Source organism: Athene noctua, chromosome Z (assembly GCF_965140245.1).
Source record: "Athene noctua chromosome Z, bAthNoc1.hap1.1, whole genome shotgun sequence".
In the NCBI taxonomy this organism is placed as follows: domain Eukaryota; kingdom Metazoa; phylum Chordata; class Aves; order Strigiformes; family Strigidae; genus Athene; species Athene noctua.
In genome coordinates this window covers 19,942,355-19,969,997 of record NC_134077.1, presented here as the reverse complement: position 1 = coordinate 19,969,997, position 27,643 = coordinate 19,942,355, and the positions used below count along the sequence as shown (strand labels likewise).

At 39.4% G+C, this 27,643-nt stretch overlaps 2 protein-coding genes across 4 annotated transcripts in view; one reads left to right on the top strand and one right to left on the bottom strand.

The window, feature by feature from the left end:
- Positions 1 to 11,615, top strand: part of LOC141973506 (chondroitin sulfate proteoglycan 4-like) — a 43,462-nt gene extending 31,847 nt beyond the window's left edge. The window contains exons 8-10 of the mRNA XM_074932172.1: positions 621 to 793; positions 5,217 to 5,400; positions 5,895 to 11,615. Of these exons, the coding sequence (XP_074788273.1) occupies positions 621 to 793; positions 5,217 to 5,400; positions 5,895 to 7,948 (2,411 nt within the window). The 3' untranslated portion in view covers positions 7,949 to 11,615. The remainder of the gene's footprint in view (positions 1 to 620; positions 794 to 5,216; positions 5,401 to 5,894) is intronic.
- Positions 1 to 27,643, bottom strand: part of SNX18 (sorting nexin 18) — a 155,846-nt gene that overhangs the window by 36,878 nt on the left and 91,325 nt on the right. Inside the window, exon 2 of one of the 3 annotated variants that reach the window (XM_074932471.1) lies at positions 24,401 to 24,651. The exons of 1 other annotated variant lie outside the window; for it this stretch is intronic. In XM_074932471.1, coding sequence (XP_074788572.1) covers positions 24,647 to 24,651 — 5 coding nt within the window. In that variant the 3' untranslated portion in view covers positions 24,401 to 24,646. Of the gene's footprint in view, positions 1 to 24,400; positions 24,760 to 27,643 lie in introns of those variants that run through there. One more of the 3 variants, XM_074932469.1, reaches the window with a different exon arrangement.

Genomic DNA, 27,643 nt, shown 5'->3' with positions numbered 1-27,643 from the left:
TATTTATGGTTTAATTTCATATAATGCAAAACATCTTTCATATTGATAAAGTGTGGTTCAAGCTTCTGATAATAATCAGTTTTGGTTTGTGTGTTCACTAGAAACTTTGCTGTGTTAAGGCTTCTCCCTGCCAAATCACCCTGCCTTCTGTGGGCAGCTGGGATTACCAAAAATGTTAACAATGGTGGCTCCAGCTGGAGTTTGAATTCAGTTCTAGACATGTCATATAGGAACAGGGCATCTTATACATGCTCTATTCCTTACTTGGGTTTGGTTTTTTTTCTGCTTTTTGCAGAAGCTAGTATTTAGTGATTACATGTGCTAAAGAGAACTGCATTTTTTTTTCATTTGTAAAATAAAGGTACATCGTAATGATGGACTTTTTGATTGAAAAAGCTGTAGAAGAGTTGTAACTAGAAGATAAGTAGAAAAAGGGCAAACCTGCTGATCTTATGTTATTTAAATGATAAGTAGAATACCTAGAGGAGAGTGTGAGTTGTGTATATAAAACTTGCCCTTTCAGAAAAATTCCTGTTGCATATTTATGTTATTATGTTATTATAATTATGTTATTATGTTATTATTATTATGTTATGTTATTTACAATGGACATTTTTTAGGTTCCAGGAAACCTATTTCACGACATGATCTGAAAGCTGTAACCAGTGATGTGACCAATGCAGGAAACCGAACTATAACTTTTATGATTGTAACTTCCCCAAAACTTGGAAGGCTGATCAGAGTAAATTCTGATAATTCCACTCAGGAAATCCTCAGTTTTACACAGTCTATGGTAAGCTTTTTTTATAATAACTAGTTTAGGGGTAGAATGTTACTTCAAAGGGCATCTCAGTTGCTTGTTCTTTGTCTGATCCATTTGTATCTGTTAAGTAACCAGGCGTATGTGACCCATCAGTACAATTACCCAGATTTGCTATGTCATTAAATATCTGGCATGTAGTAATGAATTCAAGAGGAGCCTTTGTTCCCCTCTGCTTGGATACTAGCAGGGTCTTGGCAATTTCCACTGTTTTGCTTGTAACAGTATTTTTCAAGAAGAGCTGTTCCGGTGCCATTAACCAGCAGTCTGAGTTTGGAAGCCTTTAGTTTTTGGCAGAAGGAGTAGCCTTTTGCTCTATGAAAAGTTCAAGTAATAGATTCATTTCAGCTGTACACAGTCCTCATGGATGTCCCCAGGAGGACATTTATGGACTTGATTGGCTGTGATATTAAGTGTCTAAAGAATTTTAACTGTGATATAAGGTCTCATACTTGAATGTCTAAAACGTGGCAGCTCATGTAACTTGATGGAAAACATTCTTTTGCAACTGAAATGATTTATGTCTGTGTGCAGAATCTGAATATAACCGCTTTGTGTACAATAAGTTATTCTCAGAAAATCTAAGTGGGGAAGATAAAAGGAGTTTAATCTTCTGACTTTCCCAGGGAAAAAATTAAGAGATAATTTGGTCTTAATCTAAATTTACAGATTTTTAAAGTGGCTGTTTAATTTAGTATATGAAGGAACGAGAAAATCTATTGGCCAAAAATTTAAACTTGACCAATCAAACCTAGAAAAAAGGTTGACATTTTAACTCGTTGTCATCAAAATTTGAAACAACCTGACCAAAGACTGTGATGGAATGAATCTCCACTTAAACTTCATAAATCAAAGTGAACACAGAATGTTTCTCTTAAAACTATGTTCTAATCCAATTATGTTATTGATCTTGTTGCAATCATTGCTGAATTTTGTCTTACATTATAAGGGAGATGAACTGCAAAATGACACTGTTCCCTGCTGTTGCTAAAATGTGTGATTTTTATGAGCATTAGATGAAACAGTTGAGCACGTCAGAAAATCTTTCAGCTAAGGTTTTGAAGGGGGTTTTTTTTAGCCTATGGATATGATCTTTATTTATCTGACAGTGCCATGGCACAACATGCCACTCTAGACACCTTTAGTTCTTACTAATGTATAGTTAACTTTCCTTTGAACTTTGTAAATCGTATAAGGATTTGAGCTGTAAAAATGTGTATGCTTTTCTTCTCTGTCAGAGGTATTTGTATTGGCCATTTTCACTTCAAACAGAGCTAAGTGATTTATAGCAGGTAGAATTAAGGTATCCTAACCAGTTTGCTATTTACAGTGGTAGAAAATGGGGTATAAGGGAGAAAAAAGTGATCCTAGATATTCACTGTCTAGCATGCTGTAGCCATATGAAGTTAAACATCAGTGAGAAAATGACATTGTTATTACAAGCATTGTATATTCTTCATGTAATGGAGAATAAGACATTCAATTTCTGTTTGGTAGTAAGCTTGTAAATCTGATTTGAATTGAAAACAAATTGCGTTAGTTTACTTCTTTGGGTTTTCATTGGTTTCATTCTGTATTGAGGAACTTGAAATTTCACTTCTGAAAACTACTATGCAGCTAGCTTAAAAAAGTAGTTAGCACTTTTGCTATGATGCTGAACTCTTCCCTATGCCCTCTGGTTTAATTGCTTCATTGTCAAAGAAAAAAAGAATTGAAATACTATTGCATTCCAAGAAATTTTTTCACAGACAGTTGTTGTTCAACCAGTATAACAAAACTAGTTGCCCATTAAACAGACTTGAATGACACAGTATTTTTTGACATAATGTTTGGGGGTTTTTTTCTCTATCAGTATTTTCCATGGTATCTTAGAATTATTTTCAACTTTCATCAAGCTACGTTTTCATTATATTTAATATCATTACAGAGGGGAGCAAAAAAATTCTCACCAATTCCATTCTCTTCATAGCCCAGATATTAGCATGGGCTTGCAATTGAAAAAGAAACTCTGTTAAGTTTGATACTAAACACTGCTGAATTTAAAGGATGCATATTGTGCCTGCTCTTTCTTCAACTTAAAGTCCTAGAGGCATGTTTTGGAAAATTATCCTGAACCAACATATCCTTTCAATATAAATTTTGTTTGTTTTGTCCTATAATATCCATTAAGAATTAAATCATTATAGGAAAAGCATAAACCTGGAGATGTGCATATAGGATTTTATTACATCAGTCTGAATATTTTAGACAGTAAGATGGGATGGTTTTGAGGCTGCTGAGAAAACCAAGCCTGAAAGCCCTGTTTGCCTAGCAATCTCCATGGGGGGTGTTGCAGTAATTTCAGTATTGTCCCTCCCTGTAGTCACAGCTCAGATTCGATACTTGCTAAAGCTCTTCATCTGTGATAGCAGCAGGGGCTTTTTTTTTTTCACACCTTTCAAGCATATTCGATAGGAACCTCTGCTAATGAGTTCCTTCAGGATGTTTTCAAGCTGTGCATAGTATGTTACAAAGAGTAAACTTAGAACTATCACCATCTCAGACGGGGATCTTGCTGGCAGTTATAAACTAACACATACAAACCAGGTCAGTAGTTGACTGGGAAGTTGTCAAGGATTTAATAGGTATAGCTGTCTTCTCTTCAAGTCAGCGAGTGAATTATCAAGCAGATCAGACACTGAATCTACCGGATGAGGTTTAAGAAGTGGTCTTGTGGTTATTAGGAATCCTATTACAGTTTCCATCTGTTACGATACTTATCTTAAAGTTTAGGTGTAGTTCCAGCTGATGACAATCCTAGTCTGAAAATACTGCCTTTTGCTTTGGGGCTTGAAGAGATAAATGGCTCTATCTTGTATAAATATGTGTTTATCTGAAGATTTACTGCAGTATTTTGCAGTACTTTGAAGGTTAAATCCTCATGGTATGATGATCTGCAAGGTCAGTGAAAGCAGGTATAGGACAAGCCAAGTTCCTTCCTGTCTCTTAGGAACTCCCTTCTTGCTGTGATGTAGAAATTTACCTCTAAGTAATCCCACCAGCTCTTTGGTTATAAGTGAGAGTCTGTTTCAATGGCCATTGCACCTCCTTTTGGATTCTGTAGTCTCTTACCAAGTATCTTTTCCTCTTCACCAAGAAACACCTGCATCAAAGTCCTTTTCAAGCCTTCCATCTTTTATATGCTTTTTCAGGACAATGAGTCCAGCCCCACTGGTATCCTTATAAAAAAAAACCCTAGACAGGTGTTGTTCCAGTTAGCTAAAGATACAGTCCATCTGAACTCCTGCTCACCATTACCATTGCTAGTTTGAGACAAGTTTCCAATGTTCTATATCTCTGTTCTTCACATAAGGCCTTTATTAAGCATTCATGCCTGGTAACATTTCACCTACCTTCAGGTAAGCTTGTCTGGCAACACAGAGTCCATCTTAAGAGAAAGAAATGCAAGATAATCTCAATATAAGTTCCATACAGGCTGGATTGATGGACCGAGGGCAATTGTATGAGGTTCAGTAAGGCTGAGTGCTGGGTACTGAACTTGGATCACAACAACACCATGCAATGCTACACACTTGGAGAGGAGTGACTGGAAAGCTGCCTGGTGGAAAAGGACCTGGGGGTGTTGATTGACAGCCGGCTGAATATGAGCCAGCAGTGTGCCCATGTGACCAAGAAGGCCAACAGCGTCCTGGCTTGTATCAGAAACACTGTGGCCAGCAGGAGTAAGGAAGTGATCTTACCCCTGTACTCAGCACTCGTGAGGCCACACTCCAAATACAGTCTTCAATTTTCACTACAAGAAAGACATTGAGGGGCTGGAGTGTACCCAAGGTGGAGAAAAAAAGCTGGTGAAGGGTCTAGAGAACAAGTCCTGTGAGGAGCAGCCCAGAGAACTGGGGTTGTTTAACCTGGGGAAAAGGAGACTGAGGGGAGACCTTACTGCTCTCTACAACTACCTGAAAGGATGTTATAGCAAGGTGGGTGTTGGTCTCTTCTCCCAAATAACAAGTGATAGGAGGAGAGGAAATGGCCTCAAGTTGTGCCAGGGGAGGTTTAGACTGGATATTAGGAAAAATTTCTTTGCTGAGAGGTTCTCAAGCATTGGAACAGGCTGTCCAGAGAAGTGGTTGAGTCACCATCCCTGGCAGTATTTAAAAGACATGTAGATGTGGTGCTTAGGGACATGGTTTAGTGGTGGCCTTGGCAGTATTAGGTTAATAATTGAACTTGATGATCTTAAAGGTCTTTTCCAACCTAAATGATTCTGTGATTCTCTATACATTGTACAACGGCCTCTCTTGAACAAAGTTCTTAAGATTTTTTTTTTCTCTCCTTACATGTCTGTGTTTAAAATTATTCTTCTCTTACATCTATGGCATTTCTTTACATAAAACAGGTGGATGAAGGTGTGATCATGTATGAGCACTTACATGCTGAGTCAGCTGGCTGGAGTGCAGAAGATTTTTTCACATTTACTGTTTCCTCTCCACCATCAGTTCTGGACCTCCAGGTGTTCCGTATTGTCATTTCATATGAAATTACTAGGCATGATGGGAACAGTCGTCTTCTGGCAAATACAGGTAAAGATGCTGTACTGTTTGGCCTCCAAATTGTTTTGGATCTGGCAGGGTTCCAATGAACAAATTCGAAAAAATGAAGGCTACCTTCAGTAACAAATGACCTGAATAATTTTTTCACAGAGTGGAGTGTAGATAGTAGCTTGGAAAACTGCATGACTGCATCTTTAAAAATGGGATTACTTGTGTTTGATCCTTCCTAGTGATCTAATGGGTATTTTCCAGTTTGCTATAATGGTAGGTGAAAACACTGTCAGAAGCTTTGAGATACTGATATTTCTTTAGTCTTAATGTATGCATCAATAGAAAATCTTGTCTCTTGTATGTGATGGTATTTTAAAAATAGTGGTAATATATTTTTAGCCATGACATATGGAAATCAAGGATACCGTGATGGAGAAGCTTTCCTGAACATCATCAGTGTTTGATATCTAATTTCTGAAACATTGCAACTATAAAATAGTCAGTTTCTAAGATTCTGTTTTCCTTTCTGCTAGGTGCCATAGTCCAGGAAGGAGGTAGAGTATTAATCAACAAAACAAATTTAGATGCTTCAAATCTATTGATTAAGCTACCTGAAGTACAGCGCTCGATGTATGAAGTCTGGTATCAAGTTGTATCTTTACCCCAACATGGCATGATTGTTGCTGGAGAAAGAAACGTTACCAGAGAAAAACCTAACTTCTCCCAATACATACTGAATAAATTTGGAATTGTGTACATACATGATAATTCCGAATCACTTAATGACAATTTCACTTTCGCTGTTTGGTTAAACCTAAAGAGCAAGTCTGCAACAAAGCCCCATAGTGAAGTTTTAGAGGAGATGTTTAATATCACTGTTGTTCCTGTGAATGACCAGGCTCCAGAATTCAAGACTAAAAGGCTGCACTTGAAAGTCTTGCAGGGAGATGTGTCAGTGCTGGGGTCAGAGAATCTGAAAGTTGAAGACCTAGATAATGCCCCAGATGAGCTCAAATACACCATTGTTAGCAACCCCAATAATGGTTATTTAGCAATGAAAAGCAATCTCAGTGTCTCTGTAAAGGATTTCACACAAGCTGATGTTGACAGTGGTAAGGTTTGGTTTGTACAGGATGGAAGTTCATCTTCTGGGGTGTTTTATTTCAGTGTCACTGATGGCAAACATCGCCCTTTATACAAACTCTTCAGTCTTGAAGTCATACCAATCACTCTTGTCCTGGTCAACCGTACCAGTGTTGCACTTCCACAGGGCCAGACATCTGTCACTATTACTAACATGCAGCTTTCAGCTGTCACAAATGGAAAGAGCACTAATATCGTGTATGAAATAACTCAGCCACTCAAATACGGGCACCTGATGATTGGAAATGAGCAGGTTACTAAATTTGAGCAGGCAGATTTGTACGCAGGAAGCCTGTCTTACCACCTGACAAATCTCACTGCATCCAGAGAAGTACTGGAGTTTATGCTTTTCACTGCAGAAGGCAATCTAACAGGACAAGTGCTGAACATCACAGTGAAACCTTTATTACAAGTTGTACCTGACATGCAGATTTCAAATCAAGCAGCTTATAAATTCAGAAGCAGTGACCTGGATGCTTCTGAGCTAGCTAATTTGACAAATAGTAATCCTAGATTTGAAGTGATAGTGCCCCCGTCTCACGGAAGGATTGTAAAGAAGAGGTTTGTGAATGATGCTGTGTTTGAAGATATTCAGACATTCACCCAGGCTGACATTGATAATGGTGTTGTGCTTCTAGACATAAATACAAATATGACAGGCATTGATCTGTTAAATGACTCATTCACTTTTATACTCAGGGCAGATGCTGTGCAGCCTGCTGTCGGCTGTTTTCAGTATTCCATCGTGCCATACAGTCCTCCACTTGTGCAGGGTTTTACAACTGAAGTGCCTTCCATAACCAGCATGACCACTTTAAAGATTCACACTACCTCAAAGGACAAGACACCAGCCTCCTCTGAGAATGAAGAGCCTGCAGTAGCACCACGGAAGACTGAATCAACCCTGTGGCCGGGGCAGAATCACTGGGGAAATATACATGAGGAAGGTCCGTTGCTAAATCTGGCAGTGGGAACAAGTGGATCTGCAAGGATTAAGACCACAAACCAGGTTAATGCCAGGAGTCCCAGAGAGAAGGCAGGTGAAAGCAGCAACCCTTGGTACATCATTATACCCCTGGTTCTAGTGTCTGTGCTACTCATTGTTGCTGTTATTTCTGTGTGCATTATGCTAATGTGTCAGAAGAAAGAGAAGACAAAAGTGCCCGTCAGAAGTCAAACAGATACAGTCCTCAGTAGTCCAGATCGATGTTTTGAACGGAGCTTGACTGTACCCAGTGTTACAGTGACTCCTCTCCTGAAGGGGGCCGAGAGAAGTGCACCCTCAACCCTCATAACAGTAAGACATGAGCAGCTGCTTCCTGCAGTTGCTTCTCCAACTGTAGAACGGCCTCTGCAAAACAGCTGGTTAAACTTTGATCCTGAAATGATCCAGTATTGTCGAAAAACAAACCCAACTTTGAAGCGCAATCAATACTGGGTGTAGTTACGGCCAGATTTGGTCATGCTAGTTGATGTAGTATGGAAAAGAGAGCATATATTGTTGACATATACTTTGTTCTTTATTACACTTATTTATTATAAGTCAAATGATGTTTGTTAGGTGAAACCCAAATATCTGTGAAATAAAAATAATAAATGATAGTAATAATAAGTTCTTACCAATTATGCTGACCTTGAAACAAGATTTCAAGTCGGTACTTCAACAAAATTCCCACTTAATTCAGTGCAAAATTTGGCCCTATAGATCTTGATTGCACCCTGTGTATAATATTTTTTGTTTCCCATGACAGGGGTAAAATAGAATGTTCTGTTATGGATTATGTATTTTTAATATAGTTACTTGTTTTGAAGAACCAGGTTTGCTATAAAGGTCTCATATTCTTTCCTGAACTGTCACTTCTGTTTGAAGAACTTCCATCTGCTTCTATAAGTAGTTGCCAAGGTGCTAATCTCAATAATGTAATTTGATCCCAAGGCTGTTAAGAGGCCAGTACTAAAGGTGCAAAGCTGTGATTTTTTTGACAGGTGTTCATCCAGGTCACTGAACTGGAAATCTAGAATTCACCTCAGCAACAATAGTGCAACAGTGACAGTATATAAGGATTTTGGTAAAATACTCTTTACTGTAAGATGTTGTTTGTTTTGTGTTTCTTTTTCCTCATTTGATATTGAACTCTAGCCTTCAATGTCTACAGACTGCTAAAATGCATCCATCTCTAATCCACATGGCAAAAACTGTGTATCTGCCAGTCAGCCTGTCTGCTGAATTATGTTTAGGTTTAAGTTATGTCTGGAAGTGCCTATTTCCTGCTCCTGACAGAGGGCTAAGCTCTGCCTTCAGTGAAGCAAACAGAACTCTCAGAAGTCTGGGCGTTCAAGCACATGACAGTAGAAGCAAATCTTGTGTTGTGTGTTGTGGAGCTACTGACAGAAACAGTCCTGGGAGGAAGTACTTATCCTCTTCTGAAGTTTCACAATTTACCCTTCATCTCCCAGAACTCTGAACACATGTGGCTTACACACTATGACAAGTACTACCTGCTCTAAGTTTGTCCCAGTGGTAAAATGTACAATAATTTTCCTGCAAAGGGATTTTTGAACTTTTGAAAATCCAAACTCAGTAGTTGATGTGCAGTCTCTGGTTAAGGTCCAGTATTTCTTCCACTGAGGACAACAGCAATATTCTTGTTGACTTCAGAGAACAAAGTGACTTCAAGGGAATAGTGATTGGATCATAACCAGTCTCTTACCACTGAACTTCTCATCTATTATCATACTTTCACATTGTTAAAGCTTCCAGTTCCCTTCTCTGTAAAAACACCATGCTCAGTGTCAGGATACAGCCTCAGTACTGCACAGTTAACAGTGGAATACTATTTTTGATTGAGCCTATGTACTGCAATTTTTGCTTTTATAGAATGGATGTATGGGCCTCAACATCCTTGGTGCTATTCGTTTCACACTACTTTGGATTATTTTTTTGGTTTTGATGATTAGCTGTGTTTCTGTCATTTATATATTTCAATTATGGGAAATTTTCACTGGTGAAGAGGGCCAGACTAAGCCTCCACTTACTGCTGTGATCTGGGAACCAAACACAGGAGCAGTGGGGGCAGTCTGTTTCATCTTCACCACCTCTGCCATGGTCAGCTGTGATTTTGGTGCATTTTGAAGCAATGCATTTTTCAGAGCCCATGTCAAGGAGAGGAGTCCATGTCAGTGGAAAATATGCAAGCCACATCTTCAGCTGGTCAAGTTAGCGGAGCACTAGGGACTAAAGACATGAATCCTTTATATGCTTAAACTAAAATATATTTGGACCTTGATACACAGTTTTTATTTCTCTGCCATTTTTCCTTGACAGGAGTGTGAGCAGGTCTGATTTCAGGCAGTGTGGTCAGTGTAAAAGGTCAGGGTGTTCAGGTGTCCCAGGTGGACTGCTGCAGACCTGTATTATAGACCTTTTCTGCTTTCCCAAAGAAAATATTTGTGACTGCTTTTGGAAACTCTCAGCCAGAGAGGTGGTGCTGCCAGCCATCGCAGGGACACCCCAGCATCCTTAGTAGAGGTTCAGCTGCATGTCTTGCCATTTCCTGAGAGCTCTTCTACTAACACCACGCAGACAGCAGCTTCCTCCGAATCCCAGCTGTCAGCTACAGCCTGTCTCTGATGCCTTCTAGCTGGTAGCAGGAACCTGATTCCTTCACACCTCCTTCAAGGCCTCACTCTAAGGAGGACTAAAGAATTATCATTCCAATGCTTTCCTGAACTTAAGGAAGCCTGTCTCACATTTCCCTACCTCTGAGACGTTCTGTCAACAGCAAAAGAGGCATCATACTCCAATACCTACCAGGAGACCAAGCAACATGGCCTCCAGTTTGGTACCAAAATAGTGCAGTGCTGAAAGCTGCTCGAGTCTGGTTTGGTGACAAAATCTACACTGTGGACCTGTGACAGGCTGGACGGAAGTGAAATGTGTGCTTGTTGGGATTTTGCTAAACATGTTGTAAAGGCAAGTGTGCCCAAAGTTGGGGTGCTCAGTGTTCAGTGGAGATGGAACATATGGCTGCTGTAGTGCTGGTGATGGTAAAAATTGAGGCCATGACATAGTAGCAACTGAGTCAAAGAAACAGCAATGCAATTAGAGCTCCGCAATTGAATGGGTATTCTTGAGGTCCAGCATTTGCGTGCTCTGAGCAAGAAATCATACATGAAAAGTACAGAAAAGGTGGTAGAATTTCTGCTGGCTTTTTTGGCTTCAGCATGATGGGCTGAACTCTTGTTCTGTGTTTCCAGAGTGCTTTTGGCTGACAACAGCTGTTCATTTTAAGTAGATCAGGCATTTTGAGCATTGGGTTCAATTTCTAAAGCATCAAGGGTTGGTTTTTTTTGTTGTTTATTTTGGTTTTGGTTTGCTTTTTTTTAAACAAAACCAGCTTAAATGCCTAATTCATCAATGAAGTGTGCCAGCATTCAGTTTTCTCCCTCAGTTGATGCTACTGTGAGATAACCAAGCATGTCTGCCACATCATGGAATATTTTGATGAGAACTTTATATGTATATACGTGTATTGTATCATTGATTACTGGGTTTCATACAAAATGCAGGGGTAATATTGTAACTCGTAACAACATAATGAATTTTGCTTTAATATCCTACCCTGAATTTCCAGTTAAAAAACAAAACCCCAAAAAAAGTCTGGATGCATTAATGTAAGCTTTCCTTCTTTCTGGACAGTACAGATAGTCTCTGGCAGAGGACAGTTCATCTGGCTTTTAAATAGATATTTAATATAGGTGAAAGGAGTTAACTCTGGATGAACAGAGGTTACTGGCTTAGCTGGAAGTCCAGCTTTGAGATGGTAAAAGGTTGCTGGGATGAGATCACCCTGGGTTTCCCAAATAACAATCAATTAGAAAGTCCCCAAGAAAAAGCATTTCGTACTTAGGGATCCTTTTTGTAATTTGAGGAACATACATAGTTTATGGTCAGGTTGACTTTGAATCTTTTCATTGTTTCACTTAACCTTGAAGTTGTGTTTTATTTAGGTTTAAGAAGGATTCCTTTTCTTGCCAAATGGAGTTCTAAACTGCAGCATTAAAGTGCCTTGAAAACATAAAAATCAATAAACTGTTTTGTTTATAATCCACACACTTAATGTTTTTGTGCTTTCTTTAAAGACCTGTAAAGTACTGTGATCCGTGCTGAATCTCAAGAGGATCCCATTGCCAGTAACAGCATTGTTCCAAGTTTTCTGATGTTAATTTTTTTAATTGCTCATGTGTTGAGATTCGTTGTGCTGTGCCCAGTGTTGTGCCTCTAACATAATGCATATGGCTGGAAAACGAGAGATGTCTTGCACACCTACCTGGCCGTGTTCAGCACTTGCATGAGTCTAACATCAAAATAAATGCATTGGTTTGACCTTGCTCAAACAGGGCTGCACTGTGTTCATTTCTGTATGTTTTGCTGTTATTTAACTACACATGCTTGAAAGATTTTAAAATACTGAATTCTTAAATGTTAATACATTAGTGCTATTTTGTCATTAAAAAATCTTTGATATTTTTTCATCTCTAAAATTTGTCAGATTATCTTTTATTCTCAACCAAAAATGCAGTCACTCCAGACTCACACCAAATGCATTGTTTGACCTGATTTTGGTTTTTTGTTAATCAGAACATACTGGTTTGTAGTTATTCCTGTAACTTGAGATAAAAAACCTTTCTTGAGGTGTTAGAAATGCTGGTGGCCCAGGGAAGCGGCTTCTTCCATGCCGTGACGCGTCATCCTGAGCACAGAAATCGGTGTCAGCAGTAGTGGCACTCAGTCACAGGGTCATTTGCCCACTCCCCTAGCCCTCTTACAACTCAGAAAATGTTGGTTCGGGAAAAAAAAGAAAACAGGACAGAAATGGTCATAAACCTTGCTCATGTTTTTCCTTTTATTAAAATAGTAGTAAGGGCCAGCTACAACTTTTGCTGCAGTGGCCCGTTAATACCTGCAAGGTCAAATTCAGCAGTGGACATACTTAGGTGTCCTGAGCTACAGAGCTCCATCCTGCTTGCACTGTTTTTTTTCAAGTCAGTCCCTGTGATGTTATGTTGAAGTAAATTCTGTGAATATTTTTGAACAAGCTGAAAATAATTGTCCTGGCATATTCAATGGAAACTCTATTAATTTATCTTCACTCGTTTCAAGCTAAATAATCCTGCCAGAGCTTGCATATCCCAAATACAGTCCCAGAACAAAATGTACTTTCATTGCAACTAGTGAAATCCATAGTTTCACATCTGCTTGTAGGGAGACTGTGGTGAAATGCTTGCTTTATGTGATCGTTTCCTCATTTCCAGTCTTGCTGCTTGATTATTTTTGTGGTAGTGTTTTATATGTGCTGGTAAGCACTATTTAAACATGGAAGGTCACAGACCGAGTTTATAACTGCACAACCTTTGTTTATTGTTGTAAAACTGTTTATAACATGCAAAGCCTTTGCATGGCATCACAGTGAAAGGGACATCAGGTCCCATAAATGAGTTGGGGAAAATGAAGGCTGAGCAGATTGGGGATTGCTATGGGATGGTGCCAAGTTTCAGAACTTCCTTCAAGAACACAGGCAATAGATCAGAATAAATACGTGCAATTTATAGCATGTGACTGGTCACAGTGATTTGCTCCAGCTAATACATTGTACAACTTCATCTTGCATAGCAACTTTTATGTATGGTGCATGAAAGCACATCGATGAGAAAATTCTTGAGAGAATAAAAAATAGTTGGAGGAATCAAAATTTCACATTTCATATGTAAGTACATACTTGAGTACATGTAAATGAAATTGAAGACATAAGGGAGGACACATAGGAATCTGGTTTGAGACATGCTTCCCCGCTGCTCTGCTGGCAGGGGGTTCTGAGGAAGAGGTTGGTTAGAGAGGCAGGGGAGGGTAGTGGGATGGGACAGAGACAAGTTCTCTGGGGTTGCATGGAGTTTCTAAAATCAAGGGAAGGTCGTTTGGAAGCAGATCTGTGGGCTTGTTTGAAAGGCAGAGGTGGTGTGCTGGGCTGTGCCTCTGGGAAGCGGGCTATGATCCACCACACTGCTTGGGGAGCTCACCTCACTGCCAGAGAAAGGGAAGAGCAAGAATCAAGATGACGAGTTTTGTTCCCATTAGAGGGGAGGGTCATGCTTGGGAGGGGTGGAGGCAAGACTTAGAAGCTCGGTTTGCTTTTTTTTCTGCTTCCCTCTGCAGCTGGCAGCAGATCTAGTAGAAGTAAATCTCCTATGGCATGAACATTTTGAATGTTGGCTTACAAAGGTGGCTGCCTGTCAAGAAGTCCAGTTGTGGGGATGCATGAGATCAGAACATTAAAATCCTTCCTTATATAATCATTGCCCAGTCTGGCTGAGCCGCATTGCCTAGGGTGTAACTCAGATATTAATGCCTGTTGGCATGAATATTGCCTTAAAAATAGAGCTGCAGTGTTCCTAGTGTCTTGGTCAAAGTGAGAGAGGAACAGAGTGAACTTGCCTGAAGTTTTGACTGATTGTAATCTCAATTAATGATTAACGGTAAATCTAGTTATCTGTGGACACTGAAAGGTATTTATAAGTAAGGCAACTGAGGTGTTGATTTTGAGCACTGAGCTAACTAACGCAGATAAAGATGGACCTGAGCTTAGTCCTTGAAAGAAACGAAAGTAATTTGAGGGCTCATCTCATTAACACATGGCTGCACAAAATACTTTTGAAGAGCGGCCCTAGGGCTGAGTAGACCAGGTGTAGAAGTAAGCAGAAGTGGGACAAATTAGCTAGAAAAACAACTGCCCACTTGATAGCATCTCGTAGTCAATCTGTATTGTTCATCCCAGGTCCTATATGCTGCTAGGAATGCTACAGTGTAACCATCAGTGAGACAAGATGCCCATTTTCCTTCCCTAAATGACTTTGCTCCTGGTTGTAGGACTTAAGGTTCATCTAGCCTTCCCTGTTGTGCTAATTTCTGGGGTTCTGAGATGTCTCTTTGGTGGTCCTTAGTTCCGAGTATGGGATCTGCCCTCAGAAGCCCAGTATTACCGTGTGTGCCACTCAAGAGCCAACAGGATGGTAATGGTTGGTCACCACTGATCTGTGTTGTGGCTTACTCTAATCCAAATCCACAAGTTACACTTCAAGACACATTATACCCATTTCAGTTTGACTGGCTCCTCAGAAAGCCTGAAAATTTTGACAACAGTGGGTTCACGCTGCCCCTCAGTGATGCCACAGCTTGGGAAGCAGTTGCTTCTTCCCCCAACACTCAGCTCAGCTGTGGCACGTGCTGTGCTTGGCAGACCTTGGTCACTTTGGCAGCCTATTTTGTGTCATAACAGGCTGTTTCACAAAGAACAAGACCCTCCACTCTGCCTGGCCTCTGCACTGCTTCAGCCATCAGGGAGAGGTCAGTCCTCTCTCTTGTGTCTTGATGAGCGCAGCTGCTGAAGGAGTGGCTTGCAGAGGCTGTCGGGTAGCGGAGCTCTGCTCTGGTTCACAGATTCCCCGCTTCCACCCTGATGGGAAATTCTCAGCTGGCAGCTGTGAGCAGAGGGCAGTACTTTGCTAAAAAACCTGGACGTGGGTTTTAACTTCCTTTTTTTTAAGAAAAACCCCCACCCTTTCTTTTTTAAGAAACACAAATCTAGAACAAGAATATATATAATCACATATATAAACCAGAGCCTCTGCCAGGAGCAACTGTAATAGTTTAGTTGTGAACAGTGCATCACCTCCCAGATGTTAAAGCTACAATCTATACAGGATGGATTTACATACCTGAACCCAGCTTTGCTTGTTACCTCCGTGACAGTTTATGTCATTGTCAGTTGTGAATGTAATTTTCTTTAAACAAGTCTTACTTGCTAGGAGACTTACTTGTCTCTGATATGGAACTGTTACATGGTTTAACGCTTACTGGTCACACGTCACCGATATGTGTTTCTTTAGTTTATGAGAAAGTTCAATGAGAAGCTGTTCCAGTACATGGATTTTGAAACAGAAAACTTCTAGTACTTCAAATGGTTGAAAGTCTTTGTAACTCCAGAACTCTTGGAACTGATAAGTGTGTTTCAAGGAATAGCATGGCTGCTCTTGGCAGCTTCTCCAACTTTTATTGCTTTGGGAAAAAACAAACCAACCCTGCTACATATGGGTAACTTTGTAAAATTGTTTAAAATAAATAGCAAAATATATTTTGCCCTACCTTCATACTCTGATCATGTGAGACATGGACCTGCTTCTTTCTTAGCTTTTGATACCAAAAAAAAAAAAAAAAAAAAAAAGGCAGCAAAAATAATGAGGCTAGTTGTTTGTGTGGCCAGTGCAGAGTGCACTGAGACTATGACTGTCTTTGTCTAGTAAGTGAAGAGCAACTGTAGCTGGAAATGTGTTTTGGATGCCGTACAGGGAAATCATCCAGCTGGTTACATGGACAGCATATGCTTAAGGAATACCAAACGTGGATGTAGCAAGCATCTCAAGAATGTATTTTATTTTCTTGTTTACGGTTTCCATAGGGCAACAGAGTTGTTGTTTTCCTATTAGAAGACATTTATATTTACAAAGTAGTCCACTGACCTCAACTTTTTGTCCCATGCTAGAATGGACAACACACATGACTAATAGCTTCCACACAAGCATGTGATTTGGAGGGAAGGAGATGCCTGAGTCAGAGTCTCTGCAATCTGCCTTTGAAGGGTCCCCAGGCACAGGAAATGGCACAACCTCTCTTGCTTTCGGGGCAGACACACAGGACTCCTACATCCTATCAAAATAACAGTGTTGGAAATGCAGACACAGTGGATTTGTAGCCTGGCTGGTTGAAAGTGACTTCTCTGTGCTATTTGGTCTTTCAAACATAGCTCAGAGGGATCTCTCAGAGGGGGTGTAATGGGAGTAAACACTGTTGGTACTAGGATGTTGCTCAGTGTGTGAAATCCAGTGTGTCGGCTATAGTAACTGAGAAAAAAGAATATCTTGTGAGCTTTTTCACTCCAAGGCAAATCATAAGGACCTGGGTATCACCACACCTGTTTAGTTGATGACATACATCAGCATTTGCAAAACCTTCAACACTTCCAGTAGCCACAGTCCTGGCAGTGCCTGGTTTGATTGGGAGATGCAAAAATCAGACTGGCCATTCTTTGGGCTTGCCTTGGATTTACACTCTCCTCAGTGATGGAGTAGAGAGTTTAGGGCTAGCAGTTCAGGGTAGAAAATGATCTGGCTCTAGCCTACACCTTGGCTGGGTTAATAAACTAAACTATGTTTCCTTGACACCGTGTTTGCAAATCCTGTGCACTCTGGGAAACAGTTGGTGGCAGGTAGGGACGGTGATTGGGCATTCATTCATATAATATTAGGGAAATCCAGATTTAAACATGTTCCTCTGACTTGAGAAAGGTGTCCCACTCCACTCCCAGTAAAGACCCCAAATCTGTGAGCCATAGGTGCTTTTTGCAAAAATACCAAGTGAACAAAGACAGAGAATAAACCTTCATTTAGTGTGTTCTCCAGAGAAGTAGGGTCAACACCATGCGGAGTGCTCTGCCCTTTCCATTACTGTGTGAAAAGACCAAGCGAAAAATATGTTCCCCTACAGGTGGAACCTTCCGGGCTTTCTGGGGAAAACAGCTGAGCTGGTTTAGCTGTTACCTGAGTCACTGATGGAGGAGTGCTGGGAGACTGTGCTGAGTGGAGATTGGCTCTGTCCTGCAGCTTGTGGCTGAGAACCAACCTCCCTTTCATCATCCAGACCTTTTTCCTTCCTTCTGTCTGGCTCAGGCAGCTCCAGGCATGTTTCACTAGCTAGGATGAAAACCTTTTTCAGATACCTAATACCCCTTTGTATTGTGTGGATGAGTTTGTATGCCTAACTCACTAGCTTGCAGGTTTTATTTTTAATTTTTTTATATAAATTTTTAATTTTTTTTATACATAAAGTCACTCATTCCCAGCATGGTGTCTAAGCTTTCAAATCCTCTAGGACAAAGGCATAGCATAAATTTCCTTCTCCAGAGAACTGTCCTTAGATGTTAATGACAAGGGTTTTTTTCCTTTTGTTTTATAACTTGTTTGTTTGTTTGTTTGTTTTCAATTCTCAAATAAACAGTCCCACATAAATCGTATCACATCTTTCTCTGTGGTCTCGGGCAAAGCAAATTTTCTGACATTTTACTGTTACATAGCAGTTACCTGACAGACACATTTTTCCATTGCTTTTGCAACAATGCTTACTTTGTTTTCATGTTTTGATGAGTTATATTCATCTATGCCTGCTCTGTCTTGACAAGTTGTTTCCCTGTTGCTGCTCCAGCTTCTACTGTTATTCTAACATCCAATAAAAGAGCCCAGCTGGCAGCAGGTGTGAATCTACCATGGCAGAGTCTCTTTCTCAGATGTCTGCAACACAAAATCACACTCTTAGAACCCATGCTGTTTTGGAAGCACTTTACAAGAAGGTATTTTGGCTTGTTTTTAAAAACGCAGGAGACAGCCTTCACAGACACTGCCTAAACTTGCTGCAGAACAAACTTTTATTAAATGCTGCTTTTAAGAGTGTAGGAATAATAATATAAGGGTGCAGGGTTCAACTTCAAAATCCCTTGTGATTTGTCATCAGGTTTCTCAGGTCAGGGCATTTCAAAACCTGGTTCTGTATTAATCCGAAAGTGATACAAACAGCTGCATGTGCTAAGCTACAAATAGTTTAAGGACAATACTGCTAAGCACAAAGAAAGGCCCCTCATCAAGTATAAATGAAAATGATATTTAATAGGAAGCTGGTATAAAATTTAATCAGCTCAAATATTTCATGCAGTCTGCACAGCCATATTTTACATGTGGTAAGAATGGGATGAAGTGATGATTATGCATTGGGACAAGATGGCACAAAAATGTGTATTAGTATAATGCTGTCATCTCTTCATTGATTTTCTGGGGGATCTCATGGAGTTTCCTAGTGTCTCGGCTGTGCTGATACTCCTTATTGTAAAATACTTAACTAACATCACTGATGATCTGGCACCGAGCCCAAAAGTTATCAGTGTTTCTCCTTTCCTTGTCCTCATTAACAAGGTGGTAATTTTTTAAAAAAGAATCACTGGAAGATGAGAAGCAACAAGATGAATGAAGTCTAGCTTCCCTTGGATGTGTGTATTATAAGCCCTAATCGTGCCCTTCCACAGGTTCACCTTCAGCTTATTCCCTTCAGTTTACTTTACACTGAAAAACTTCAGTACATCCTCTGGCTGACTCAGAGCTACTTTTGTTCTGACAAACCAGCCAAAATGTGCCTACACGGTGGCCAGATGGCTGCTGCCTCTTCAAATAGAGAAGATGCTGAGTAGGGTCTGTCTTTCTCTCATCATGAGATACTATATTGGGATTCTTTCCTCTTTGTGACTGCCAATTTTTGATGAACTTGTAAGAACTTGGCATCTCTGACAACTTCACACCTTTTTCAAAGTTGGCTCAAGTTGGCTGTTGCACTGAAACTGGAGCTGGGAGGCAAACAGGCAGATGGCATAGTTGCACAGGGGTTGTTCCCTTAGAAAACTGGGCTAGAAAGGAAGAACAATTCAGAGTTTAAAGAAGTTTTCAGTGTTGCATATATTGAAATACTGAAATGTGTAAAACAGCTCACGGAAGCAATCTGGTAAAATTATGTTTTGTAGATAACTGAAGAATGAGGAATTATGTTTTAAAACATGTTCTGTGATTGTCAAAGATAAATGCTATTATACCCTGCTACAGTTTTCCTCCCTCTCCTCTTTTGTGTGTTACTCTTAGTTATTGAGCTTTTTTCTTTTTTTTTTTTTTTTTTTAACTTTTGACCCTCTTTTTCTTTGCTGTGCTTCAGTTGTAATGGCAGACCGGGCTTCTAAAAAACCTCCAGCCATATTCACACACTCAACTATATCTTAGGGACAAAAGTCAAAATCGAGCTTACTTCCTCATAGAAAGCAGTGACACTGAACAGGAACTACAAATGACTACAGATGACAGTAGAAAACCAGTTCAGCCTGATCTGCAGTCCAGTGTTTTAGATCAAAGATCCTTGCCTGTAGTGGTTTAAGGAAGAAATATTATCTTAGTATTTCACTGATGGGGGCAAAAAGGAGCAGATTTTTCACTGATGGTAACCATGTTTGGAAAAGTAGTTGAAGTAGGAAAGGAACCGTGATTTAGTGAAGGGAAATATTTGAGGAAATCAAACCTCTCCCTCTTATGAGAAGACTAATAAGCCAAATTATTTCTTTAGAAAAGAATGACCAAGATTTGGCTTGATGATGACCTATTGAATGTTAGCAGGTAACAGGTAACACAGGTAACAAAAAAAGGTAGAGAGAACTTTGATCCTGACTGTTAAGAAATTTAGAAATAACAATCATTTATGAGTACACAGCTTAACTACTGCAATAACATACTTGGGAACATCATTGTGCTTTTTTTATTGGGAAGTCTTCAAATTAAGCCTGAAAGCCTTTCTTAAATACATATTGTAACCCGAAGACATTAATAGGCTATAACAGACTTAAAGTCTGAAAATTTACAAATTCAAGGATTGAGTCTAAGCCTTGTCAAGTAGAAGTGCCCTGGTGAAAGAATGAGCTAAAAAAGGATCACCAGCAGCCAAGCAATGGGACCCTACCCACCTTATCTCCTTTGGGAAGGGGAAATTAAAGGGCTGGCCTATCTTGATGCCCAAGCACCTCCTCCTGGGCACAGCACATCAAGTCTCTCCTCCTTGGCCTCTACTTTCTACCATTCCAGCAATCTCCAGTCTCTAACTCCAGGGGTTGTGAGTACTGCCTGCCCGAATACATTGACTTCTGAGGTGTTGGGATGATTAGTAGGCTCCTGCCTATCTCACACCTTGGTCTGAAGGCAGGCTGGTGCCTAAAGTTCTCCTAAAATAACAAAAGAACCATAATATGGTCTTCACCTCTTTGAATTAGGCTATTGCATAAGTATTTTGCTAGGCATTTTGGAGTTTTACCAAAGATACCTTAGATTTTAAATGTTGGTCCCAGTGCACTCAGTCTGTGTCATCGCAGATGTTTTTCTCAAAGTCTAGTCAGGCTTTGGTTTGGGATGGGAATTAAAGGGTTGAAAGGAAAGAGCAGAGCAGTAAGGGTTGCCTTATACTTCCTTAGGTTTTTGTTAATACTTTTGTTGGAAGAGTCAAGTAACCATCTGGCTGCAGCCAGTTTCCTGTGCAAAGTCCAGCAAGGGTCGTCCCCACCATGTCATGCTCTGAGAGCACTTTAAGTGCTTGTCCATTTCTAAACAGAAGTAATTAATATTCCTTTTCAAAAGGAAATGACGCTGGCATTTGTTCGTGAATAAACTTCTTAAAGAGTAAGGCAAGGAAATTTCTATAACACAGGAGGAAAATGTTATAGCTGTTTTGTCCTGCATTTTCTTAGAATGTATGCAGCTCACACTCTTGGAAAATGGCTAAAGGTACACTTTGTTTCTCAGTTAGCGTTCAGATTCCTAAAAGGCTTATAATAAGCAGCCATATGGCTACTCTTTATGGTTCTTGATGAAATAAGGATGGTAGTCTGAACTGTGTATCTAGAGAACAGGTGTCCATATCATTGGAAATTACCAGAGTAACTGATAAAGAGGCCAGAATCTCTGGGGGATATGCAGTCTAAGTAACCTTTCCATAATGAAAGGACTCAATTTAATTTTTTAGATCATTAAACTGTGGAGGGTTTCTGGTTGTTTTTTGTGTTTGGCTGTTTGGTGGTTTTTCCCAGATGAAAATGTTGTAAGACTCCCTAATGTCAAGTTTTCAGTATTGCTGTATTTCTAATATTAAGCCCCACAGGATGGGTGCTGTATGACTGTCCTGAGATTCTTGGTCTGGAAAAAAATGCACCTGTCAAATTAGAGACAAAATACAAATAAAACAAAGCTGATTCCTTCTAAAAAACCTCACCCTCCAGCACTGCTATTTTAAACTGTGTTAAATTGTTAGGGTGAAAACAATGCAAATTATTGCTATAGGGGAAATAACAGGGGAAGGACACTGTTAGGTTGCAGCTTAAGAAGTACAAAAGGTGAGCTTTTTCCAGGATAAAATTACGCAGTACCTTAATAAGTATGATACGTCAGCAAAATAATCAGGTTTGAGAAAATTCCTTTTAGATCACAAATTAACAACAAAATATTATTTTGAGCAAGAACAGATTTGTAGTGGGTTTTTTAACCTTTTTTTCTGAGTGGAATTTAAATTAGATTCAGTAATTCAGTAGTTTTATGCTTTTAAGAAAATTAGATGATTATACTATCCCAACAGAAACCTGGTATAGGATATCCACACTTTAAATATTGCAGTTCAGTTAGAAAGTAACCTCAAATGGGGTGTTTTTCAACACCCTGAAATACTCATATTACACTGATAATGGGAAGAACTGTGTATTTTCATTTACATATCCAAAGCAGAGTATTTATATATTTGGGGAGTTATAGCAGATGTAAGAACCTTAATTTCACTAATAACTGGAAAATATTTTGAATGTGACCTTTAGCTTTCAAATTTGAAAGACAGACCACCTTTCCCCTCTCAGCTTCATAGTGAATAATGAATGACACATACTTATGGTTAGTTCTGCCCGAGATCTCTCTGTTGTGAAACCTATCCCTTTCATTACCGAGAAATTACTGACGCACAGGAAAATATAGGCTTCTGCTTCATTCATGCTTTCTTCAGTTGAAGGTGATGTATTGATTATTCATATTGATTTTGAAAAGGGACATTTCATATTCTAGTATCAATTATGAGAGTAGAGTATTCAACAATTCAAGTGTAGTAGCATGCAGGAATGTTAAGGGAAGAAACTCAAATGTTATTCATACACTCTTCACATATCAGTTCAATATAAACCCAAATATTTTCATAATTTTAACATCATTTACAAAATATATAGATCTATGTTTCCTCTGTGTTCACCTGCGTTGAAAATGAGGAAAGATAAAATAAGAGGTAGCTAAATATAGAGATCAAGATTTCAGAAATCCTGACTTCTGATCCTAACTGTCACTGATTTAATCAATGTCTTTAGGTGAAGTGCTTTAGTGGAGGAGCTATTTGCACACATCTTCAGGGCCTAAAAATGAAGGTATCAAAAAACTTCACTAAATAAACACCTGTGCCTTATCTTCTGTTTGCTCCAAATTTCTTGACTCTGAACAAGAATCTTTATCTTCACTGAACTGACACAAAGATTTATATATTCATGTTTTTAAAAGGATCAAGTTCTTTATTCTGAATAAAGTAATGGAATTCAGCCATATTTGAGTCTTGGGAAAGTGGGAGATAATGGAAAGTGAATTGCTGCTATTAGGGGAACATAAGAGTTAAGAGTAAAAACTGGTCTGAAAGCAAAGGTCCCCACAAGGGACTTTGCAGTCGTCTGGAGTGAAAAGGCAGGTGTACAGGCTCAGCTGTACTGCCTTTGCAACTCTTATTCTCACTGCCTCTCATGCAAACCACCCCGGTGTGCGGCATGCAGATGGTCCCGTGGTCTGCACTGGCAACCACCCCCTCCTTTCCCATGACAGGGGGAAGAACCCACCCATACCACAATTGTATGAGGTCCCACACCCGCTCATGCCTTCTTCCATCCCTCTTCTTGCCTTGTTCATCCTGCTCGAATTATATAGCTGACTCTGCCTTTCTCCTCCTTGGTTCATGCCACAGAGATCTTGCCTACAGCAATAACTTCCTTTAAATGAATTTAACTGATTCAATCTTCCATATATCCAGCTACTGTTACTTCCAGTAATGACTTTTTCAAAGAGGTGTAGTCTTGATATAGTCTCACAGACAGTTCATTGCCCAGATTTTGTGGTAAGATTTAATGTCAAGAGAGAATTCTTGAATACAGAATTAACGTCTCTTAATGGGCATTAGAAACATCATAATGATAGCAACTGGAGGAGGAAGATACCCACACATGTCTGAATCTGTCCTTCTGGCAATTCTGTGCAATGCCCCCTTCCTTCTATTCACAAGATACAACCATTCTACAGGCTCAACATGTTTTCAGTGTGTTTGTGGAGAATGCTATTTCATTCTCTGCACTGGCAAAAAGGAAGAAAAAAAAGCATTTTGACTGATTGTCATAGAACCTGTCAAGACAAAAAAGCAGTGATATTACTGTAAATAAAGCTGTGTGACCTTGCCTTCAATGTGTCTAACACGCAGAATGACTAACATTCAGGTTTTATTAGTAACTCTCTTATGTCAACATTTCCTGGTTGCAACAGTCATGGGTTTCTCTTTCATCAAAATATGATGAGTTGGGCAATGTGGCTTCTTGCTTGACAGTCTGAAAAGATGAGACTACAAACTGCAGTAAATTACAGCTGAATCCACTGTTGCAGTCCCTCCATCTTCCACACCCATGGTGTTTTGTTTTCACTTTTGTTCCACAGGCACCTCTCCTTTTAAATTTTATTTTTCTCTGGCCAGATGTACGGTTAAAGAATGGAAGGGAAACACAGGGGGAAAAAAATGAGAGTGGAAGACATCAGGAAAATATTGCCCAAGCGCTTAAATAACAAGGCACTCTCAAAGTGCATAGAATAAGGTAGTCCTTTTCTGTTTTTTTTGAAGTTACTTATTTCAATAGGACCTTTGTTGATTTAGGTGAATGATGCAACAACTAAAGTTGACTGCCTATATGCTATTCAATTTTCCTTAAACTTGCACCCCTTTGCTGTATTCTGACATGAGAGGTTCTTAAAAGAGTGTTTGCTACATTTGTATCTGAAGAGCAAAATCTGGGAAAAAAGCAACTGTCCAACAAATTTTTATAAGTGGTTCATTTCATATATGCAATGTGCCCATAAAAATATCAACAACAGAAATCCTACTGGCTCCTTTGGATTGAGCTGCTGTTGACTGTGTTTGTTCTCTCTTTCCATCCAGGAAAAATGAGTTTTAAATTTCATTCCAAAAGCAAAAGAACTTGTCAGTGCTTCTATTTTTTTCCAAAGGCAAGTTCCATTTTCCTGTGTTAGCTGTCCAGAAAGATGTGTGCTGGGGCTCCTAAGTCTCTCCATGCAGTTATCAGTTCTGGTGTTCCACTGGAAGGTGCTGGCAGAGAGATGTCTCACTTCATTTGCGTCAACCTCAGAAGGAAGATGGAAAAGTTGTATTTAACCCAGGAGACTTGCAGACAGCAAAACATTACAATGATGGCTTCTAACCTGCAGTGCTGTGCATCCTCTGGAGCAGATCTAGGGAGAAGAGTATCATTTGTAGATACCAGCTATTATAAAATCTGAAGATCACAGTTACAGAATCATTAAGGTGAGAGACCAACTTGGTGATTATATCTTTACAGGTAAATTAAGTATAACAGAGATCTTTTTCTGGCACAGAGGCCCATCCTCTTAGGAGAACCCTCTTGCCTTTGCAAACATGATGGCCACAACTGGAAATAACCATGTCTTGGAAATTTTGTGAGTCTAATTGTTGTCTTGGAGCAAAATCTTGCTGAGGACAGTTCTAGTGATATAACAGCATCAAGTGCCACTGCCTAGGCACTCCCCAGAGCACTATTGGATTCACTAGCAGTGGTCTCCATAGCATGACCTGTATGCCTTGTACTTCAGTACAATGCTAGCAGTCAGCTGGTACAGCCTGAGACAGGACCACTTCACATAAGTTTTTTGGCAATGATTGAGTTCTTGGACCCTGTGTTGAAGTAAGTACATAAGCTCCAAAATGTTAAGCCTCTTTTAAAAGAGAGATTTTTTTTCCTGTGTACTGGAAGACTCCACTGGAGGAGATTACAACACAGGAACAGCAGTGCCCTGTGGCTCACAGCTGTATATTCCACTGGTCTGGTATTGTCATGTCCCAGCAAACAATAGCTCCATCCTCTGTGGGTCTGCGAAGTCCCCAGGGAGATTTCCTCACATAAAATCAAGCTGGGACTCTGTTCATTGTCAAAAAAAAGAATAAAGACGGTTTACACCAGCAAAATACAGAGACAAAATGCTTATACTGATAGAGGATGTGAGGAAAATATATAATCCCAGTGGCTTCACAGTTGTATAGAGCTTACTTCAGTGAGTTGTGCTAGCCAAACTTTCAAAAATACATGTGTTCCCATGTTTGGCTTTGTGATTTCCTTCACACTGAATTCTTCCACAAGACATGAAGGAAGTGGCTTTTACACTTTTTATATTTATTAAGTGAGCCATTAATAATCAGGTATGCTGTAAAGAACATTCAGTGTGAAGGAAACAGGAGAGAAACAAACAAGTAATCAGAATGGTTTTGATGACCTCAGCACTGAGGAAGACAAGAAGCAGCTTATGCCCTGTTGCTTGTGAGAAGTACAATGTCTAGAGAAACCAAGTCCTGTGAAACTACTGTTTTTATGGCAAAAAAAAAGAAAAAATGGCTGATTCACTGAAAATAAACAGGAATTTGAGATTATGACTACAGACATTCAGCAGCTGACACAAAATGCTGAGTAAGTTTGAAAAGAGTCCTTTGCCAGCAAACAGGAACTGTTTACTAATCTGGTGGTTTAACTCTGATATATTTTTAAGTGAAATGTCATAATTCTCAGGGTTAGTCATTTGACAAAGAAGAGGCCTGATCCTACCAGTTGCCACACATCACAAGTACAGCTGAGGCTGTCTACACTAAATTCAGCTTCTCAGCAAGGTGCCCCTTAACCTGCCAGAGTATTAAATACTTTCCTCAGAGTAATTTTGCTCAGGTAGAATAGGTAGAGTGACCCCCTGAAGAAACAAGGAAATGTTGGTCTTTTAGCTGCACACACTGAACTGAATGACCAAGTACATCCATATTATGATCTAGCAGTTATGGTAATGCAAATGAGGACCCACATTTAAAAATGAAGAACCCAAGACAGTTCTTCACTTACTGGGGAACTGAAATTGTTTCATCTCAGTGGAGAGAACCTGATTTATATACATGAAGTTCCCGAGTCCATACTGGCCTATTCTGTCCTTAAATAGTATGTTTTAAATATTCAGAACTAGTACTGCAGATGATTGTATCATTTTAGAAAGATCAGGATCTTAGAAGAGATATCTGGGCAGCCTGGGATAGAGGTTTCAATGATTTAAAATTATTTAATGCAGCTAGATGAATTGTGAGTATTATGAGTAATTCATCTGACCAATGTGGACATTTCTTTGCATATAAATACCTCATAATTTTTTAAGAACTAGAATTATTATTCAACCTGCCTTCACATTTAACAAGACTTAGAATTTGGCCCTGCATACATTTGGTATGTCAAAATGTGTGAAAAAACATCTTTTTATTACATTGGCTGCCTAAATTTATTTTTCTTCCTTTTTCTCTTTGCTATGGCATTTTGAGGTAGTGTGAACAAAAATCCCCCACAAGTTCCAAACTGAAAGAAAGAAGTGAGAGATCACGAAAGTTCCTTGTCCAGACATTAGGTCATGAACATTTGTGCTGTTTTATGCATTAACAGCTAAACCATAGGGAAGGCATCAATTTTCATATGCAGTTGCCTGTATTGAGCAATGTTTAACAAAATCACAGTGCACCCTTTCCTGCTTCTCTGAAGTTACAGTAGCAATGAATTAAGTGGCAAATCACTTCCTTGTCCCCTTTTATAAAACAGTGTCTGCTTTTGGAGAAAATTAAGTGTTTAAAAAGTTCTATCTGAGATAGCACAAACTGATCCTATTTGTTTTTCTAATTTGCAGATCTCACTGGTCTTTTCCAGTGCAGTTCATCAACATGCAGTTCATTTAGAGAGAATTTAAGCCTGATCACAACTAGCTTGCTTTTCTGTTGCTGCTTCTGAATCTCATAGAAATACTCCACAGATCATAAATTAGAAACAGTAAACTAGAAAACAGCACTGGAAAATGCTTATAAGTGACTTTTGTCATTTCATCTGTAGGATACAATGTTTGAATTACTTATAATAAGGGAAAAAGTGCTTACTGTGTCATATCTGTCACCAGTAAAGCTAAGGTGCTAATCCAGGAAGTATTCATACACTGAATGATACCAGGAGAAGTTATGTATCCTTCTTGACATTCAAGAAAATAAGCAATCAATAGTGATTATCCCTCCAAAACTCTACTGTAAACCATA